This window comes from Pongo pygmaeus, chromosome 12, assembly GCF_028885625.2.
Source record: "Pongo pygmaeus isolate AG05252 chromosome 12, NHGRI_mPonPyg2-v2.0_pri, whole genome shotgun sequence".
NCBI classification, from domain to species: domain Eukaryota; kingdom Metazoa; phylum Chordata; class Mammalia; order Primates; family Hominidae; genus Pongo; species Pongo pygmaeus.
The window spans coordinates 113,684,272-113,704,763 of record NC_072385.2 but is presented as its reverse complement, the minus strand read 5'-3'; the positions used below and the strand labels follow the sequence as shown (position 1 = coordinate 113,704,763).

Here is a 20,492-nt window from a genome sequence, read left to right as displayed (position 1 = left end):
CGTGGCGAGTACCCTGTGGCCTCCACACTGACTGTCTCCCTTCACACACCAGCGGGCAAACTAGCTCAAGTATAATGGTTTTCAAAAGTAACTCAATGAACTTGGGAGTGTAGGCCTCGGTACAGCGGCCCACAGACCCTTGAGAGCACCATTGTATGACAGCTCTTCACGGAGAGACACCGCCTTTAAAAACGCGCTTAGGGCCGGGCGTGGTGGCTCATGGCTGTAATCCCAGCACTTTGGGAGGCTGAGGCGGGCAGATCACAAGGCCAGGAGTTTGGGACCAGCCTGACCAACATGGTGAAACCCCGTCTCTACTAAAAACACAAAAATTAACCAGGCGTGGTGGCGTGCGGGTGTAATCCCAGCTACTCGGGAGGCTGAAGCAGGAGAATCGCTTGAACCCGGGAGGCGGAGGTTGCAGTGAGCCGAGATTGCGCCACTGTACTCCAGCCTGGGCAACAGAGCAAGACTCCATCTCAAAAACAACAACAACAAACCAAAAACAAAACAGAAAAACACGCTTACTTCCTACTGGCTTTACAGTGGTGAGCATTACCTAAGCACCTAACTTCAGGCTTTGGGGTGAAGAGAGAGAAACACACAGTCTGGCCTTCCAACAACTCGCAGTGTGGGTGGAGAAACGTAAGAAAACAAGCCATTGCGATAATTAGCCATCACCGCCATCATGACCTTGTGCCTGGAGGAGCTGTCCCTGGAATCTGTCTAGGGAAGCTCCAGGGCTGGCTCCAGGAGACGGGGAGGAACTGGCTGGCCAGAGACAGGGGCAGTAGGGTTGTCAGATTTAGCAAATAAAAACAGAATGCCCAGTTAAATTTGAATTTCAGATGAACTTTTTTTTTAGTATAAAATGTATAATTATGTCCTATGCAATGTTTGGGATGTATTTATACTAAAAAATTCAGTCGCCCCACCTGTGGCTTTAGGGCCGACTTCTTCAGGAAGGGAAAACGAAGAGCACAAGAAGGTTTGGTGCAAGAGGATGGGTTCGCTTCCGGACATGTATGGGGAAAGGGGGCCAGTGGCCACGTGACTGGAGATGTGGGATTCCAGGCTGCAGGATGTCAGGGCTGGGGCTTTAGGGGCGAGGCCTGGGGTCCGCGGTGGTAGGATGTGATGGGATGTGCCCTGTGAGGAGGCTGCAGGCGGTCGTACATGGCAGTTGAGTGGGATGGGTAGGGTTCTTTCCTTGTTCGAGAAGGCAGGGTGTGTCTGAGCAATCCCGTTTAGAAAGATCGACTCCAAGTAATTTAGACGAAGAAACCTCTGGAGCTGGACGGATCCCCCAGGGTGCGCCGCGCCTGGACTGGGAAAGGTCCCCGGACACGCGGCGCAGGGGAGGGCCAGGCCGCCAGGGGGCGCTCTCGGCGGGCGGGGCGGGGGTCCCAACCCTTGGTGTCTCCCAGGCAGCTTCGCAACAGCCCTGCTGGATTAGGCCCCGATGAGCGAACTGAAGCCCGGGTGGGGAAAGGGCGGGAGGGCTTGAGGGTGTCACCCAGGCGGGTCAGTTGCTGTTTTTAAAAAAATTATTTTCATTTTTTTTATAGGGAAGGCGGGGTGTCTCGCCATGTTTCCCAGGCTGGCCTTGAACTCCTGGACTCAAGCGAGCCTCCGCCTCGGCCTTCCAAAGTGCTGGGATCACCACCGCGCCCAGCCAGTTTTGCAGCTTTCTAGGCTGCCCCCAGGCCCTTGCCATCCTGCCGCGTGAGCCAGGCTTGGGCCTGTGGAGAGGGCTCTAGGTCACCTGGTGGCTGCCCTTGTGTCTACAGCCGCCTCTTCCTGTGACAAAGCTGCCTCTTTGTCTTCCAGGTCCCTTCTCTAGTTTTCTACCCTACTCTAGAAGAGGGTGAGTATTGGAATATAGATGAAGCTGTCACCCTTCCAAACTCTGGGGGGTGACTCCCTCCCTCCTCTGCTCACAGGTGCCTTCCAAGACCAGACTCCAGTGCTCAAACCAGAGCTGACTTTTGAAGGAGCAGGGCAGAAGAGGACTCTCAGACACCCCTCCTCTTCTCCAGGGCGAGCGCATACATGTGCTTTTGTCCTCATCCCTGCCATAGGAAGGGGCCCACCAGGTGTGACCCGGCTTTCCAAGGCTTCTGGCCATAAAAGGCCAGGGGTGGGAATAAAGCAAGAAAGAGATGAGACTCCACACTTGTCAGGGGGAGCCCCTCAGCTCTGTAACTGGCACTGCTAACTCCCCTGCCTCCAGTCCCTCTCTACTGCTGCTCTGCCAGCCTGTGCTGGGTCCTCCACACCACTGCACTTGTCACTCCCCTGCTCAATAATCTGTGATGACCCCTATTGTTAACTGAAGCATTGCTTGTATCAAGAATCTCATTCTGTTCATATCCCAGACACTTCTCAAAAGAAGACATTTATGCAGCCAAAAGACACATGAAAAAATGCTCATCATCACTGGCCCTCAGAGAAATGCAAATCAAAACCACAATGAGATACCATCTCACACCAGTTAGAATGGCAATCATTAACAAGTCAGGAAACAACAGGTGCTGGAGAGGATGTGGAGAAATAGGAACACTTTTACACTGTTGGTGGGACTGTAAACTAGTTCAACCATTGTGGAAGTCAGTGTGGCGATTCCTCAGGGATCTAGAACTAGAAATACCATTTGACCCAGCCATCCCATTACTGGGTATATACCCAAAGGATTATAAATCATGCTGCTATAAAGACACATGCACACGTATGTTTATTTCGGCACTATTCACAATAGCAAAGACTTGGAACCAACCCAAATGTCCAACAATGATAGACTGGATTAAGAAAATGTGGCACACATACACCATGGAATACTATGCAGCCATAAAAAATGATGAGTTCATGTTCTTTGTAGGGACATGGATGAAATTGGAAATCATCATTCTCAGTAAACCATCGCAAGGACAAAAAACCAAACACTGCATGTTCTCACTCATAGGTGGGAATTGAACAATGAGAACACATGGACACAGGAAGGGGAATATCACACTCTGGGGACTGTTGTGGGGTGGGGGGAGGGGGAGGGATAGCATTAGGAGATATACCTAATGCTAAATGATGAGTTAATGGGTGCGGCGCACCAGCATGGCACATGTATACATATGTAACTAACCTGCACGTTGCGCACATGTACCCTAAAACTTAAAGTGTAATAATAATAAAAAAAAAAAACGGGAAAAAAAAAATAATCTCATTCTGTTTCTCCCTCCACTGGGGTGTGCGCCTCTTGAGGGCTGTATCCTCAGCATCAAGAATACTTGACCCTGGCCGGGCATGGTGGCTCATGCCTGTAATCTCAGCACTTTGGGAGGCCAAGGTGGGCGAATCACTTGAGGTCAGGAGTTCAAGACCAGCCTGGCCAACATGGTGAAACCCCGTCTCTACTAAAAATACAAAAATTAGGCTTAGGTGGGCATGGTGGGCCACGCCTATAATCCCAGCTACTTGGGAGGCTGAGGCAGCAGAATCGCTTTAACCTGGGAGGTGGAGGTTGCAGTGAGCCGAGATTGTGCCACTGCACTCTGCACTCTAGCCTGGGTGACAGAGCAAGACTCTATCTCAAAACAAACAAACAAAAAATGAAACCTGACACAAAGTAGTTGCTCAATAAATAAGACTATGAAAACATGCTGGCTGCTGCACCCACCTTGCTCTCAATCCCCCAAAGCCATCCCCTCATCCTCTTCATTTTACCTTTCCCTTCCAAGCCCAAGGCACTGATTAGTTTTGAAATCTTGATTCCTGTCTAGATTTAAAGGCTTTGAGTTAGGAATTACTTTTATCCCCCCTGCCTAGGGCCTCATGCCTTCTCAAAAAATAGGTAAGACCAGCCAGACACAGTGGCTCATGCTTATGATCTCAGCACTCTGGGATGCTGAGGCACGAGGATCACTTGAGCCCAGGAGTTTGAGACCAGTTCAGGCAACATGACAAGACTGTCTTTACCAAGAAATTTAAAAATGAGCTGGGCACGGTGGTGCATGCATATTGTTCCAGCTACTCAGGAGGCTGAGGTGGGAAGATCGCTTGAGCCTGGGAGGTTGAGGCTGCAGTGAGCTGTGATCGCACCAGCGCACTCCAGCCTGGGTGACAGAGTGAGACCCTGTCTCAAAAAACAAAACAATACAAAAGATAAGACTGAATGTTCTCCATATGGTCCTATTTGGTCATGGAATGATTTCTGGTGGATTTTCCTCCACTCTTCAGCATTCCTTCCATAACCTGTGTCTGGCTATGAGCTACATGCTGTTTACACGGAAAAGATATGATCCTGAACTGGGTGGAAGGCTTCTGCTCAACTGCATGGGCACCAAAATGTGTGCTGAGGGAAATCACACATGATCTTCTCAAGCAGCTTTTGACTTCCCTCAGGATCCTAGATGGCCATGTTCATAAAGAATTATTGGCCAACATCCCATATCTTCTGACTATGAAGGTGAAAACGTGTGCTTTGTGTAGAGTTGGGTGAAACCCTTGTTTCTGATTTCTAAATACCTACTGCTTTGAGGAAGCTGCCATTATCCTAACTTTGTCGTCCAGGCAGAGGTTGAAAGGGAAAGGTTTAGAAGGCTAACAGGCAAATCTTTCTCAGTTCAATGCCTTCCTTGCTATAACCCAAGTTGGGAGAGCTTTATTAAGGAGTGCTACTGTGGATTCCTTCAAACTTGTTGCATCAGTTGGATGGACCCTTATGGAGGGCTCTTTCTCAGTTGGCTACAACTATGGCTCAACTCTCAAAGCAGACATTTATAAATAATTGGACGTAGCTATTTATTTATTTATTTTGAGATGGAGTCTCACTCTGTTGCCCAGGCTGGAGTGCAGTGGTGTGATCTTGGCTCACTGCAACCTCCACCTCCCGGGTTCAAGTGATTCTCCTGCCTCAGCTTCCTGAGTAGCTGGGATTACAGGCGCCTGCCACCATGCCCAGCTGATTTTTGTATTTCTTTTCCGAGACGGAGTTTCACTCTTGTTGCCCAGGCTGCAGTGCAATGGCTTGATCTCAGCCCACCACAACCTCCATCTCCTGGGTTCAAGTGAGTCTCCTGCCTCAGCCTCCTGAGTAGCTGGGACAGGCATGCGCCACCATGGCTGGCTATTTTTTTGTGTGTTTTTAGTAGAGACGGGATTTCTCCACTTTGGTCAGTTTGGTCTCAAACTCCCGACCTCAGGTGATCCGCCTGCCTTGGCCTCCCAAAGTGCTGGGATTACAGGTGTGAGCCACCGTGCTCAGCCTAATTTTTGTATTTTTAATAAAGACGGGGTTTCATGATGTTGGCCAGGCTGATCTCGAACTCCTGACCCCAGGTGATCTGCCCACCTCAGCCTCCCAAAGTGCTGGGATTACAGGTGTGAGCCACTGCGCCCGGCCTGGAGGTAGCTCTTTAAATCAAACACTCAGCAAATAATTGAATTATTTGCAGGCCTGTTCTTTTACTGAAGCATAACCATAGCATCAAGAGGCTTCCAAACTGGTGAAAATCATGCAAGGGATGGGGTGAGAAATGGCACAGATCAGTTGATGGTCCCGAGCTACTCTGACCTCCACAAAACCGCAGCAGCTTCTAGGTCTCTAATATGCTTTTGTGTGTGTTTGTGAGAGATATACCGAAATTTCCCATCACAATGTCTTTGATTTCCTTGCTCTTCTCTCCATCCTGGCAGCTTGTATACATCAGGGCAAATCTACACATGACTTAATGATTTATCTGCAACTTGAATCAAGGGTTTTGCTCATTTGCAGAAACATAAATGATCTCCAAACCATGTTTTGAGGCTGCATGTAACCAAATTTTAAAAATGAAAACTTATTTTAACTAAGTGATGCGCAGGAGTTGCTTTAGTAGCTAACGTGTACCGAGTACTTGCCATGGCGCTTCAGGTCTATACTCTTTAATCCTTACAATCTCAGCAGGTCACCATTTCCTTGACTTACACAAGGAAACTAAGGCTTAAAAGATGAAACCACTTACCTACTAGATATGAAGCTAGTGTTTGGCACCTGGGCAGTCTAATTCTAGAGCCCAAACTCTGAATCATTACTTTCTGATGCCCAAGAAAGTTTGAATCAATTTTTCTGTTGATCTTTCTGTTGTTGGGTTTTCCGGTAAAAACTGGAAAACCTGCTAGACAAATTCTAAAAGAGCTCTGACATTTGAATCAATTTTAATCCAGCCAATTGCTTTCCCTTAAACTACCAAATACAAGACTATTTCACCTGGTTTTAATTCTTGGTAAATTTATTTTTTAAAAGTTCTATGGCACTTCCGCCTCTGCTGAGGTGGTGCCAGAGCTAGTCAAGAGTTGCTTCAAGTTTATCGGTAAGATGAGCGTTTTCCCAAGTCACTGGGTCTTTCTGATCGGTCCAGGGCGTTGCTCACCAAGGCCACAGGGCCCAGAACTTGAGCTCTCCGGCTTTGTAAGGGTTCAAAGGGCCACTCAGTGGAAGAGGGTGCAGGAAGGTTTCTGGGTGCTGGTAATGTTCTGGTTCTTGATCTAAATCCTGGATTCATGAGTATTTGTGAAAATTAACAAGCCATACAGTTATGATTTTTTGTGCTCTTTTCAAAAAAAAAAGTTCTATGAATGGAACATAGCAGAAACTGGAGAAACTGCCTACAGGAGCTATCTTGGGCTGTCTTGTCCTATATTGTCTTAAGAGTTGGCCGGGCCTGGTGGCTCATGCCTGTAATCCCAGAACTTTGGGAGGCCGAGGCAGGTGGATTGCTTGAGCAGGAGTTTGAGATCAGCCTGGACAACATAGAGAGACCCCATCTCTACAAAATATACAAAAAGTAGCCAGGCATTGTGGCATGAGCCTGTGGTCCCAGCCACTTGGGAGGCTGAGATGGGAAACTTGTTTGAACCTGGGAGGTTGAGGCTGCAGTGAGCAGTGATGGCACTACTGCACCCCAGCCTAGGTGACAGCCAGATTTTGTCAAAAATAAAATAAAAACAACAACAAACATACTCCTCAGCCACAAAGTTCTGTGGGAAAGTCAGTATAGGACCCTACAAGTAACGAAGGTCCAGCCCAGTCCTGGCCCCTCTTTCCCTCTGCAGTGCAGTGCTTAGAACAGCCTCCTAGGGGTGAGCCCTGACGCCTCAGCACTCTTTTCCTGCTCAGCTCCCTGTTTATAGACAAATTTTCTGATTTCTACCAGGCATGTTAAGCTAGATACTTTTAAGTGAGGTAGGGAAGGTGGACAGTGAATATGGCTCCTTTAAGGGTTTCTTTGTCCCCTGCTGCTTTAAAATCTTCCAGAGAAAGTGTCGTCATGAGGGCATATAGTCCCAGGTGAATTTAGGAAACTGCTTTCCTTAGGTTGGTAAGCCAGGGTGCAAAGATGTGGTATTTCCTTGTTAAGACCTTTTAAATTTCAATACAATGTGAGGTAGTATGTCAATAATCCAAGAGGGTTGCTCAGAAGAGACCCAAACCAAGACAAAGTTAAATTTCAGGAAATACAATGTGTATGATGACATTTTTTTTTCCCACTTAGCTTTAGGTAGGTTTCCATTTTGAAGTCTATCACATTGTTCTGGCTTTTTTTCTTTTTATAGCTGTAGAAGGAATGGGAAAAACAGAAATGGTATTAACAAGCAATTCATTAAGAATTAGGTTCCAGGCCGGGTGTGGTGGTTCACATCCATAATCCCAGCACTTTTGGAGGCCACGGTGGGCGGATTACAAGGTCAGGAGCTCGAGATCAGCCTGGCCAATATGGTGAAACTCCATCTATACCAAAAATACAAATATCAGCCGGGTGTGGTGGTGTGCACCTGTAGTCCCAGCCACTTGGGAGGCTGAGGCAGAAGAATCACTTGAAGCTGGGAGGCAGAGGTTGCAGTGAGCCGAGATTGCACCATTACACTCCAGCCTGGGCGACAGTGTGAGACTCCATCTCAAAACAACAACAACAACAACAACAAAGAATTAGGTTCTTGGCCAGGCACAGTGGCTCATGCCTGTAATCCCAGCACTTTTGGAGGCCAAAGTAAAAAGACCACTTGAGGCCAGAAGTTCAAGACCAACCTGACCAACATGGCAAGAATCCATCTCTTGAAAAAAAAAAAAAAAAAAAAGGTTCTAGGTATCTTTTTGTATATTCTCAATTCTTAAAACTAATGAGTTAAGTAGTATTATCCCTTGATACAGATTAAGGGCTCAAGGTTTAGATAAGTTCACAAGGTGTGTAAATAATGAGGTAAACTTTAAATCCACACCTGAACTTAAATTGTTTATCTTTAGACAACACTGCCTCCTCAAGTTCATGTGGAAACAGGCTACAAGTTTTATCCTATGAAGTATGCAGTTATAGATTCTAAATACTAATCAAGGGATGGAATTAATATCATCAGAGGAATCAGTGGCTCCAGAACAGCACCCATATGTTAAAAATGTATTTGTTTTCCTTACGTCAGAGTAAACCTGAATGGGCAATCAATCTTAAGTTATAACTGGGTACAGAGGGGTATTTTATCTACAGAAAAACACAAGACCAGGTTTATTTCATACAATGTTATTCACACATTTTTCATTTTCTAATTTATACATAATATACAAAGAAGTGAAGTTAACATTATTTCATATGAACCAATAAGAGCCAGGACTTAGACAAACTGGTCCAGAAACAATCCCTATCAAAAGGAGACACTCAAGAGTAAAGCCTAGGTAGTTTTGCCCAATTGTTTTATTCTGAAATGTGATTTTCAGATTTTACCAAAATTTCATGCCAACTTACTAAAAGGTAAAAATTGGGGTTGGCACCCAAAATGGCAGACTGTAAAATTTCTACAAGAACAGGTATTTTTGTAGAGCAGGCCTGAAAGTATTGGGAAGATTGGGTTGTCAGCACTGGGACAAATGGGAATATCAGGACCCCAAGAAGAGGGTTTAGTTTCTCAATGTAATATTCTCTACTTGTCATTTTCTAAAATTGCAGAGATAATGCCTGTGCCAACAGAGGGCAAGGACGAAGGAAGACTAGGAATTCAACTGTACAAAGACAGGAAAGCCATTACCAATCTCCAACATGACAGCTTTGATCCTGAAACCATGGGCTGATACTGAGAACAAAAGTTCGACACGGGCTGAAATACTCTGAGGTTGGTAAAGTAGGAAAAAGTGAGAGAGCGGCTTTGTGTGGGTTTAAAAAAATGAAACAAACAAACACACACAAGGCGTTGCTGCAGTGACTGGGACATGCTGATGACCCAGTGTGACTATGAGAAGGAACGGTGACAAGTGTTTGGATTTAATGGTCTCACCAAGGAATGTTGGGTTAGAAAAGTAAAATAACTAAACACCAAACATGAAAAAGTATGCCTGGCATCCCCAAACTTTATGCCATTATTTTTAGGTTCATAATATGAACAACTAAGTGATAAAACCTTTAGATTCCATATTGTGCTCAGAAGATTGCTTTTCTTCTGCAGATCTCTAGTAAAAAAAGATCTCTTCCATATTCAGCTGACAGAGACAGCGTGTTCATTTTAGTTTTCAGCACTAAACATAAGTGGGTCAACATAAATGTTTATACAAAATACTGACTTCAACAAAATACAAAGCACTTTCTTTATCTTTCAGAAACTGAATATACACAGCAAGTTTTTTTCCAAAATATTTTCATAGGCAAAGGATTAAAAACGATTTTAATTATACACATATGGTCACAATTTTGCCTTAAAAAGATTGTTGGGAAATGTACATAAGGCCGCTTGTAAATGTACATCGTGTTACTGTTATGTCTTATGTCCAGAGGAAAAAATGTTATCATACAGATTTGCTCTTACTTGGGAGTAGGCTATTCAAAAATACAGTACTCTTCTGTACAAAGAAAAAAGTCACATCACATTTAATAAGATGAAAAAAGCATTGGCCTCCATGGTAACCAAATATCTCAGTCCAATACTTTCTATTATGCACAATACCCTGACTTCAATTGAAAGTGATCCAAATTCTAGCATGTCCATATTAACAGTCAACAACTATGTTATAAAACAAAATGATCTCACAATAATAAAAAGAAAGCTGGTTCATACTTCTGAAACCATATAAAGATAAAAAATTTTTAAAAAATCACTCTCGATTTGGAGAAATAAATTTACATTATACAACACTATATTGCCAGGTCAGAGGGCAGGGACGTAAATGTACACTAAAATGCAAATGTATCCCAAAGAGATAAAACAAATTCCATTTACAGCATGAAGGTTTACAAATGTACACCTGTACAACCAAGGAAAGCATCACTACTAAATTAGCAAGGCTTTTATAATAAACATTGAAACAAGATTTCCTTTCAAAGTGTAAACTTACATCTATTACTACACACACAATGCATATATTTATAGAAAGCAAAAAGAGCTATCTGAATATGTAATCATGCTTAAATGCTGAGCTATCAAATTCACTTTTCAGTGGCCCCTTTTCATCTCTATCTGGTTCCTACTTTCTGCCTCTACGAAAAAGCAAAATAAAGCTCAACACTTCCTCAACATGTCTGTAATTCTATAAGCAAAACAAAATACAAATTTCCACTCTTTCTCATTGCAAACCAAACTGAAAAGTTAATAAGTGACTTAACTTTTCATTTAGTGCACTTAATTGGAAGTGTCACCATGATTTTGTATTTAACTCTTACAACAATTACATATGTAAGTATATACAATATTTCTGTACATTGCCAGAGACATTTTAGGGCAGTAATTGTATTAAAACCACATCTACTGTAAATAATGTTAGGTTCTTTTCATCTCAAACCACTTTATTCTTGTCTACTTGCTCGTTATTTGCATGATAGTTTGTGAATTATCAAAATACAACTTAACTCTTTTTAAAATATTAATAATATTTATGCAGTTGATTGTTAATCTGTTATAAAAGATTTCACGCAAAGGAAAAAAATAAGGACTATAATTCTATATACATCTCTATAAACCTGTTGTGCTATGGGGTTGTAGACCTACCAGACTGTGAGCCAGTTTATTAAAAGAATACTGTACTTTTTCCTTTAAAAACTATTTTTGTGACTTTACAAGGTAAAAATTTACAAAATATGTGACAGCTTTTTATTTTTGATACAGTTACATCATATACAGGCATTCTGTGCTTTGCCAGCAATCCAATCTGATAGGTCTCCACTCAGGGCTGAATATAATTTATAGTTCATCCCCCACCCCCCAAATATACACAAGAACCTTAAAAAATTTACAAATGGATGAATAAAGTCAATAAATAGTTTTGCTTTAAAAAAAAATTGAAGATTCATAGTTGAGTTGTGTTTTGATAATTCACACACAAAAAAATTCTTTTCACATGGTTAAATTATCTTCTGTTGCTCCTGTAATTTACAGCATTCCATTTGGTGGTCCTCCAATAGGTCCTAGGTCCGGGCTATTCTTCAAATAATACTTTTCCAACTTGGCCAGTATATGCTTCCCGTATGTGTATTTGCGCAAAGTAGTAATGTGAGGTCGGATCTGAAAAACAAATAATCTGCTTAGAAAATCTAAGTCATTTTAGTTTCTGATTTCTTAAAAAAGCACCCCCAATTCTGGGTAATTTAGAGGAATAACTGCAATTAAAAAAAATTTAAATCCAAAGAAAGCTACTTTTTGCAAAAACAGTTGTGATCTGCTCAATCCCTCCAAACATCTGTTCTCAAAATTGTTCAATGAATAAAACACTACATCTAACTATGTTACGTGGAAACAGGCAGAGGCCCCAAACATAGCAAGAAAGTTACCCAGTAATTCCACATCCAGGAATTTATTCCACCAAAAAAATTACGAAAAGACTTTTGTACAAAGCACTACTTATAACAATTAAACAATTAGGGATGATCCAAATATAATAAATGATACCAGTTAAATAACTAATGTAGCTGTTAAAAATAAGATTGCAATTTTTTATATTCATTAGTTTACAGCAGAAACACTGAATTAAAAGATAGGTAGACACTTAGAGGCCAGTACTTTGGGAGGGTAAGGTGGGAGGATCACCTGAGCCCAGGAGTTTGAGACCAGACTGGGCAACACAGCGAGACCGCATCTCTACAAAATATAAACAAAACTATAAGCATGCATGCCTATAGTCTCAGCTACTAAGGAGACTAAAGTGGGAGGATGGCTTGAGCCAGGAGGTTGAGGCTAGTGTTAGCCAAGATCACACCACTGCACTCCAGCCTGTGCAACAGAGACCCTGTCTTGAAAGAAAAAGAAAGGAAAACTTACATCAAGTTGAAGAATGAATTTTAAAAATCAGTAGCCCAAAACACTTTTATAGATGGAAGGAATCCTAAGATATCATTTTTCTCTCTCTATGAGGAGAGGACCAAAGGGGTTATGTAATTCATGTTTTGTAAATGAATTCATTAAGATCAAGAGTATTCAAAATAAGTGTTTTTTTCAGTGTTCTTTCAGTTTTCTTTATAACAATAAGTTTTCCTGCTGCAATTACTGATTTCTTAAAGAATTATTAGATTCTAGGAGGAGGATACAGAGAGGAAACAGCTTAAAGGGAATTTTATGAGTTAGTACTACCTCCCCACAACACAAACACAAAATTCTACTTAGAAAAATGTATTAGGTTAAAATCAATGTTCAACCCATGTATTATGGTAAATTAAAGGTAGTCTGCCATCTGCATATGTGGATTCAACCACTGATCAAAAATATTTTTAAAAATGACAAAGTTTGTATTAAACAGATTTTTTACTTATCATTACAATATGACTATTTACATAGCACTCACATTGTATTAGGTATCATAAGTAATCTTGAGATGAGTATATGGGAAGATATGTTTAGGTTATATGCAAATACTATACGCTATTTTATATAAGGGACTTGAGCATCCGTGAATTTTGGCACAGGAGTGGGTGGGTCCTGCAACCAATCCCCCAGTTACCGAGGGGCAACTGTACAGTTAAATAAGATGAAGGCAAAAAGAACAATGTAAAACATAGGTAACAGATGAGAAATGAATATGATTCCTTAAGAATTTCTTTTGAATGACTGATTTATTTTTTGAGACAGGGTCCTGCTCTGTTGCCCAGACTGGAGTGCACTGGCATGAACACAGCCCACTTGTAGCCTCAACCTCCGGGACTCAGGCGATCCTCCCATCTCAGCTGCCTGAGTAGATGGGACCACAGGCATGTATCGTCATACCCAGCTAACTTTTAAATTTTTTGTAGAGATGGGGGTCTATGTTGCCCAGACTGGTCTTGAACTCCTGGGCTCAAGCAGTCTCCCACCACAGCCTCCCAAGTAGCTGGGACTAAAGGGTTGCACCATGACGCTTGTCTAATCGTTTTTTTCTTTTTTGTAGAGGCAGGGTCTTGCCACATTGCTCAGGCTGGTCTCGAACTCCTGGGCTCAAGTGATCTTGTCACCTCAGCCTCCCAATCTGCTGGAATTATGGGCAAAAGCCACCGTGTCTGGCTGTGATAACCTTAAGAATAAAAATGGAAACCATACCAATGTATCTGCCAAAGGATATCCATCAATTTTAATTTTTCCTCCAGTTATAACATACAGGAGGAAATGAAAGCCCAAGGAGGTTAAATGTGTAGCCTAAACACAAAGACAAACAGTTATCTGAGTGTTATATGCTGTATTACCTTGTGCATGATTATCTTTCTCTGAGCAGGTTCAGCCATATCAATCATCTTTTGAACCACGTAATTGGCATACTGGTCCTTCATCATGGTGTATAAGGCACTGTGAGGACCATCATTCTGGCAGCAAACCTCGTCAATCAGTAAAGCTCTCTCAGCACGGGAGGCATGAGTAACACACTTTTCTACTACATTGCTAAAAATTAAAGCAGATAAACAAAGATCTGTTATTTTTTTCTTCAGAGCAAAATTTCCTTGACTTTTGAAAGAATCTTCTCCAATGAACAATAAAACAGAAGTCAGGATGGGATTCTTTTGTCTTATGATTACTTTTATTTTATTCTTTTTTTTTTTTTTGAGACAGGGTCTTGTTCTGTCACCCGGGCTGGAGTGCAGTGACACTATCACTGCTCACTGCAGCCTTGACCTCCCTTGCTGAAGTGATTCTCCCACCTCAGCCTCCCTCATAGCTGAGACTACAGGCATGTGCCACCGTGCCTGGATAATTTTTTGTAGAGAAAGGATCTCCCTCTATGTTGTCCAGGCTGATCTCGAATTCCTGGGCTCGACTGATCCTCCTGCCTCGATCTCCCAAAGTGCTGGCTGGGATTACACGTGTGAGACACTGTACCCAGCCAATTACTTTTATAACAGAAATTGGTATCATGGAACAACCTACATCATTTTGACATCCACAAGTTTAATTACGGGTCTCTTAAAATTGTACTTCAAAAAAAGGAAAACAGATCATTAAAGCTGTGAGGCTTTCAAGAACATGTACTAAATAAATCTGCATTTCCAGTGTCGGGAAAAATTATTTTCCAAATACAGATTTCATAAATGAACATATGTGGGCAAAACAAATTTGTTATGTAGATTTTTTTAAAAAACAAAAGCAATGTTCTATAGGTGCATTTTAATGATACCAAAAAAAATAAAAAAGACTGTAGTTCAATGCTACATTCTACACGTATTTCTGTGATAACTAATAAAAGTCAATGAGTTGAAAGAACTGACCCCTGAAATTACAAAGTATTGCAATACCTGGCAAATTTGTGTTGACTCAGGGCTAAAACCTTTCCCCTGATTTCGGAAACAATTTTGCTCTTGTCTTCAGGTCGACCGTGTTCCAGTACATGCTGAATAACGTAATTGCCATACTGATCCTAAGACAGATATTTAAAAATTATTTTCCCTAAGTCATTCCTTCAGAATGATATTCTTTAAAGACATGTTAATCATTTCGTCTAAAAATCCAGTAGTATAGTTAGGAGAATACAACAGGCTTTTGTCTCACTCTTTCTATAGCGTGTTTAATAACAAATTGTATTTCTTTTAAAAATTAAAACAATTTCCAAAAATATATAAACATTTCAAATTTTTAGGGAATTTATACCTGTACCAACTGCTCTGTATGTTGGTGGAGTTCTTCTAAGATAGGTAAGGTCTGTTCTGCAGTGCAATGCTCTAGGATGCGCTGAATTACTCTGCAGCCATAAGGATGAGTTGAAAGCACAAATACCTGAGGACAATTAGAAGAATTAAAATTTTTATTCTCTGACATTTTTGAACAGTTCTATGAAGCAGACTGGTTTTTTTGTTTGTCCGTTTTGTCAACACCTAGAAGCAGTTTGAAATAGAAAGGTGATGAACTCACATTTAATATAACTACCACCATGTTAGCAAAGACTGGAGAGTGGGGACAGGGAGCACTCCATTTAGGAGCTGAAGATATTTTGATCAAAAGGAACCTGACTAGAACTTTACCTGAACCTGAGGTTATGTAACAATGAGAATGAATGGGTGAAAAAAGAAAGGGTAGTTCAGCATTAGGAAATATTAATTACTATGTATTAGTTACAAATTGCTATGTGTTTTCTGTCTTATTATACTGTCTTATGTCTTTCTCCAAACCTCCTTCCCTTCTCTGAGTGAACCTGAAAACATCGTTGGGTATAAATAAAAAATAATTCTAACAGTGATTACCTTTAATTCTTAAAGTAATGTGATTAAACTATTTCTCTTTTGCAGCCTCAGAAAAATGAAGCTATCTACTGACTATGAAAGAGGAAGAAATTAATGTACGTTTACTGTTTTGTATCCTATTTTTGTATACAAGTGCTGGGTATTATCTAGTGACTTATGAAAAACGTGTTGATATTCAAAATTCTAAAATAATGCCCTAACAAATTATAAGCCAAAACTCAAACATACTTGTCCCTTGAAAGCATCAATGATGAACTGCAGTGACTGTGGCTGAACACATTCGATACATTTTTGTACAACATGGTTTCCATTCTGGTCTTTCACACATTTGAGCACATGACCATCCAGCTCCTTTACCATTTCACTCTGCAAAAGACAGGATGTCATTTAAATTATTACCTCAAACAAGAAAATACTAGTATATTTTATCTCAGTATTAAAAATTAAAAATATTAAAAATCTCAGTATATTTATCTCAGTATTAAAAATACTGAGATGGGAACAAAAATATATTCAAAAATATTATTTCCTGTTTGTCAAGGGTTTAAATTTTTTTCTCTTGTAGTATAATTAGCAGAAACCATTGAAAAGTGAAAATTATTAAAACATACTGCAGGATTATAATGTAAATGATGTATGTTGAAACAACGTAGTGATGCTGAACTTGCTGTATTTAAACTGTCTTCACTGTGTAAATCATCCGCTAATATTTATCAGGCGGTTAACTAACATGACTAATTCAGAATTCTACACTTTTGCCTTACTTAGTACCACCTCCACCACCAAAGGAATTATTTTAATGGCTAAGTGAGTTTATCAAGTACATAGAAAAGGCTAAGAAGTTGATGACTACTTATGGGCTATGTGATTTTTACATATTATCTCAATAATTCCCTAAGGGAAGAATTAATGTCAGATATCTTTGTTCTTTTATAAAATGCTCTTATAATAAAGTGCTTATAGCTAGGTGCGATGGCTCACACCTGTAATCCCAGCACTTTGGGAGCCTGAGGCTGGTGGATCAACTGAGCTCAGGAGTTTGAGACCAGCCTGGGTGACATGGCTCCGGCTACTACCAAAAATAGAAAAAACCAGCCAGACGTGGTGGCGCATGTCTGTAATCCCAGCTACTTCGGAGGCTGAGGCAGGAGAATCGCTTGAACCTGGGAGGCAGAGGTTGCAGTGAGCCAAGATTGCGCCACTGCACTCCAGCCTGGGTGACACAGCAAGACTCCGTCTCAAAAAAAAAAAAAAAAAAAAAAAGAAAAGAAAGAAATCCAAACAATACTGTTATTCATTAACTGTTTCAACAAAGACTTACTGCTAATGCTTTATTTTTAAATATCAAAGACATTTTAAAAATATCTATACCAGTTAGAAACTTGTGGCAGAGAAGTTTCTAAGCTTTTAAATAATTAAATGTGTTTATATTTCTCCATTGTGACATACCTTAAAATTACTGTAAAACTCAGAATTTCCTCTGGAGGAATAATAGTATTTTCTCACAGATTTTAATGCAGTGATGAATATATACACATATATAGCCATCCGTCCATATATTACTATTTATTGAAATTTTCTTCTATTGTATGAGTCAGACAATCTCTTTCCAAACTTAAACTACCATTACCTTTTAAGAAATAATTATTTCCTTCAGTCTTATGCTTTCATTGTAATACATAAATCATGTAGTCAGAAAACAGTATTGATTTGGGGCTATAAATTTCTTATTAAAAGTCTGTTTAATCTTATGTACAATAACCCCACTAATTAGTGTTGCTTCACAGTGTATTTTAAAAATCTGGTGGATCAGCATTTATCTTCATCCCCTACTCTCAATATTCTTGTCTATTTCAAATGATTTTAAGCATTATTTTAATCAATAATTCCATTATTAATGTGAAATATTTAGACTTTCCATCCAATAACACAGAATATTTCTCATTTAATTTATGTGTTCTTGTTTTTCTCAAAAAATTATAAATTTTTAAAGAGAATTCTTAAGTTACTTTTTTGCTGGGCTATATATTTATTTTAAAAAATTTTCATATATGTAAATAAAACTGATATATAGTAACGCTATTGGTTCCAAAAATTTTCTTCTTATAATAGAAACATTAGACACCATCAAAATAAACACTGGAAAATAGTAACATGCATTCTCCCATTGCAGAAAATCAAGTAAGCAAGTAGTAATAAAAACACTCATCATTTAACATTCTGCTTGCCACATAGGTGCTAAAATATCTTCATTCAGAAATTATCTGCTTTGTGACTTCTAATTAGTAGTGTGCTATTTAGGACACAGTAACAACATTTTAGTCCAGTTGTGGAAATATTTAAGTCTTTTCACTTCAAGATTATTGTAAGATTAAAAACATGTAATAATTTAAAAATTGAATAAAATAATACAGAAATTTTGTCTTAACTTACAATTACCTGCTGGTCAGAAGAAATAGATTCTAATGCTTTCTGAATAACGCGGCAGCCATACATCTGCAAGGCTAAGGGTAGAACATGACCACGAATACGAGTAGCCAGGGCTAATTTTTGATCCAGACTCCCAAACTGACAGAAAAGATATAACATTAATAATAAGTGACCTTAATATTGCTTTGTTGAACTTGAGTAAGGCAGTGTTTGCAGTCTATTCATTCTATCAGTAACTATGTAGGGCAGGGGCTTTAAGGTAGAAGCTAATTAAGATAGACTGGGAGATGTTTGCAATAATAATTTTTCATTACTTCTTTGGGTTAAGTCTTACTAAAATTGCCTTGTTACTAATATGTTAACTACCTTTTAAAGAAACACTCTTCTAAAGCGAACATCTTTACAAAACCCTTCATCTTTAATATATAACTTTCTTAGCCATACGTTGACCACCAAAACTCTCACCCAGACAATCATCAAACTACATTCTGATATGATTGAGGAAAAAAACTGTTAAAGTCATTAAGCTACAACACAGATGCTTATAAATTTAAAAATTGGCTAAACTGTAAAATAACACATATCTATAAATCCAAAGACTATAGTGTTATTCATTAACTACTTCACCAAAGATTGACTACCAATGCTTTATATTTTCAAATATGAATCAGGATTAATAGCAAATTTTCATTTAAAGTGGTTCATGTTAAAATTTTTTTTGTGACAAACTGTCATTTGAACCATTTTTAGCTAGATGATTGAGTAGCATTAATTATATTCACACTGTCGTGCAACCACCATCACTATTTGTTTCCAAATCTTTTCCATGGCCTCAAACACAAATGCTGTATCCATTAAACGGTAACTTTCTAAACCCTTCTTCCTCTAGGCCCAGTAAGCCCTAATCTACTTTATGCCACTATTAGTTATTCTAGACATTTCATACTGGTAGATCACTATCAATGTTTGTCCTTTTGTGTGTAGCTTATTTCACTTAAGTTAGTATTTTCAAGGTCCATCCATGTTGTAGTATGGATGAATAATATTCTATATGGCTGAATAATTTCTATTTTTATGGCTGAATAATATTCTATAATGTACACATATACCACTTGTATTTTATTCATCTGTTGACGGACACTTGGGCTGTTTCCGCCTTTTGGCTATTGTGAATAATGGTGCAATGTATACTGGTGTTCAAGTTCCTGCTTTCAATTCATTTGCTTTCAATTGTACCCCAGGAGTACAATTGCTGGATTGTGTGACGATTCAATATTTAATTTTGAGAAACTGCCAAACTGTTTTCCATAGCAGCTACACCATTTTACATTTCCACCGGCAATTTATGAGGGCTCTAATTTCTCCATATCCTCATCCACATTTGTTATTTTCCGATTTTATGTTTTTCAATTACAGCCATCTTAGTATGTATAAAATGGTATCTCATTGTGAGATTGATCTGCATTTCCCTGATTAGTAAGGATGTTGAGCATCTTTTCATGGCCTATTTGGCCTTTTATATTATTTTACATAGAGAAATGTCTATGCAAGCCCTTTGTCCATTTGTCATTTGGGTTGTCTTTTTGTTGTTGACTTTTTAGGAGTTCATTATAATATATCCTGGATATATAATTTGTAAATATCTTATCCCTGGCTTATTATCTTTTTTTATATGAAAATGACTTTACCCAACTTTCAGAGCTTTTCTTAGCATCAAGTATACAACAGCTGGATGGGTGGATATACAACTATGCATGAATCCTTACCTCAAAAAACTTCTGTATAACATAGTTGCCAAAAACATCAGTCATTAATTGATAGGCTGCTTGCAGAATTTCATTAAATACCATCTGTCGCTCAGCTGGAGTAGCTCTCTCTAGCTTTTGCTGTATGAATCTACATAGGGAACATTTTTAATATGACAATATGTTTTTTAATACACTTGAGTATTACACCCTACCCTTCCACATATATGCACTGCAAGTTATTTCCAGAAACATTAACATACTTTATATAGTAGACAGCTAACTTACAGCAAAAAGGACAAAAGTTATATAGCATTTCTTTATAACACCTTATCTAAAGATAGAGTGACAAAAAAACTGGATATAAAGATGTTCAATCTTTCTTAGGTTGGTTTGGTTACATTACAATCAACAAGAAAATTACGTAAATTTTGCTGCTTATTTATTTTTCATAATATACAATGTATTACTAAACATCTAACTTTTAGAACAATAAGGAAACCCTTAGAAGTAAAATTCATCCAACATGAATGAATTCCTAACCAAGATAGCCATTCTGGGTGACACAAGGCTCATTTGTTACTCTGAAGGAATTGCCAACTACAGTCATGCATTGCTTAACCACATTTCAATTGACAATGAGCCACATATACAATGGTGGTCCCATAAGATTATAATGGAG

At 39.5% G+C, this 20,492-nt stretch overlaps 1 protein-coding gene and 1 non-coding gene across 22 annotated transcripts in view; both read right to left on the bottom strand.

Moving 5' to 3' along the window:
- Positions 1–6,118: 6,118 nt before the first annotated feature.
- LOC129030949 (U7 small nuclear RNA) lies at positions 6,119–6,180 on the bottom strand. The gene has a single exon (XR_008500840.1). It is a non-coding gene; the product is annotated as a U7 small nuclear RNA (small nuclear RNA).
- A 2,350-nt stretch (positions 6,181–8,530) lies between these two features.
- The window catches only part of PUM2 (pumilio RNA binding family member 2), a 103,647-nt gene continuing 91,685 nt past the window's right edge, over positions 8,531–20,492 (bottom strand). For 13 of the 21 annotated variants that reach the window (XM_063648920.1, XM_054474750.2, XM_063648916.1 and 10 more), the window contains 7 exons: positions 19,832–19,961; positions 18,069–18,203; positions 15,864–16,001; positions 15,046–15,171; positions 14,694–14,815; positions 13,653–13,845; positions 8,531–11,508 (listed from right to left, as the gene is read on the bottom strand). In XM_063648920.1, the coding sequence (XP_063504990.1) occupies positions 11,377–11,508; positions 13,653–13,845; positions 14,694–14,815; positions 15,046–15,171; positions 15,864–16,001; positions 18,069–18,203; positions 19,832–19,961 (976 nt within the window). In that variant the 3' untranslated portion in view covers positions 8,531–11,376. The remainder of the gene's footprint in view (positions 11,509–13,652; positions 13,846–14,693; positions 14,816–15,045; positions 15,172–15,863; positions 16,002–18,068; positions 18,204–19,831; positions 19,962–20,492) is intronic. The other 8 variants (XM_063648922.1, XM_063648929.1, XM_054474753.2 and 5 more) reach the window with 1 other exon arrangement.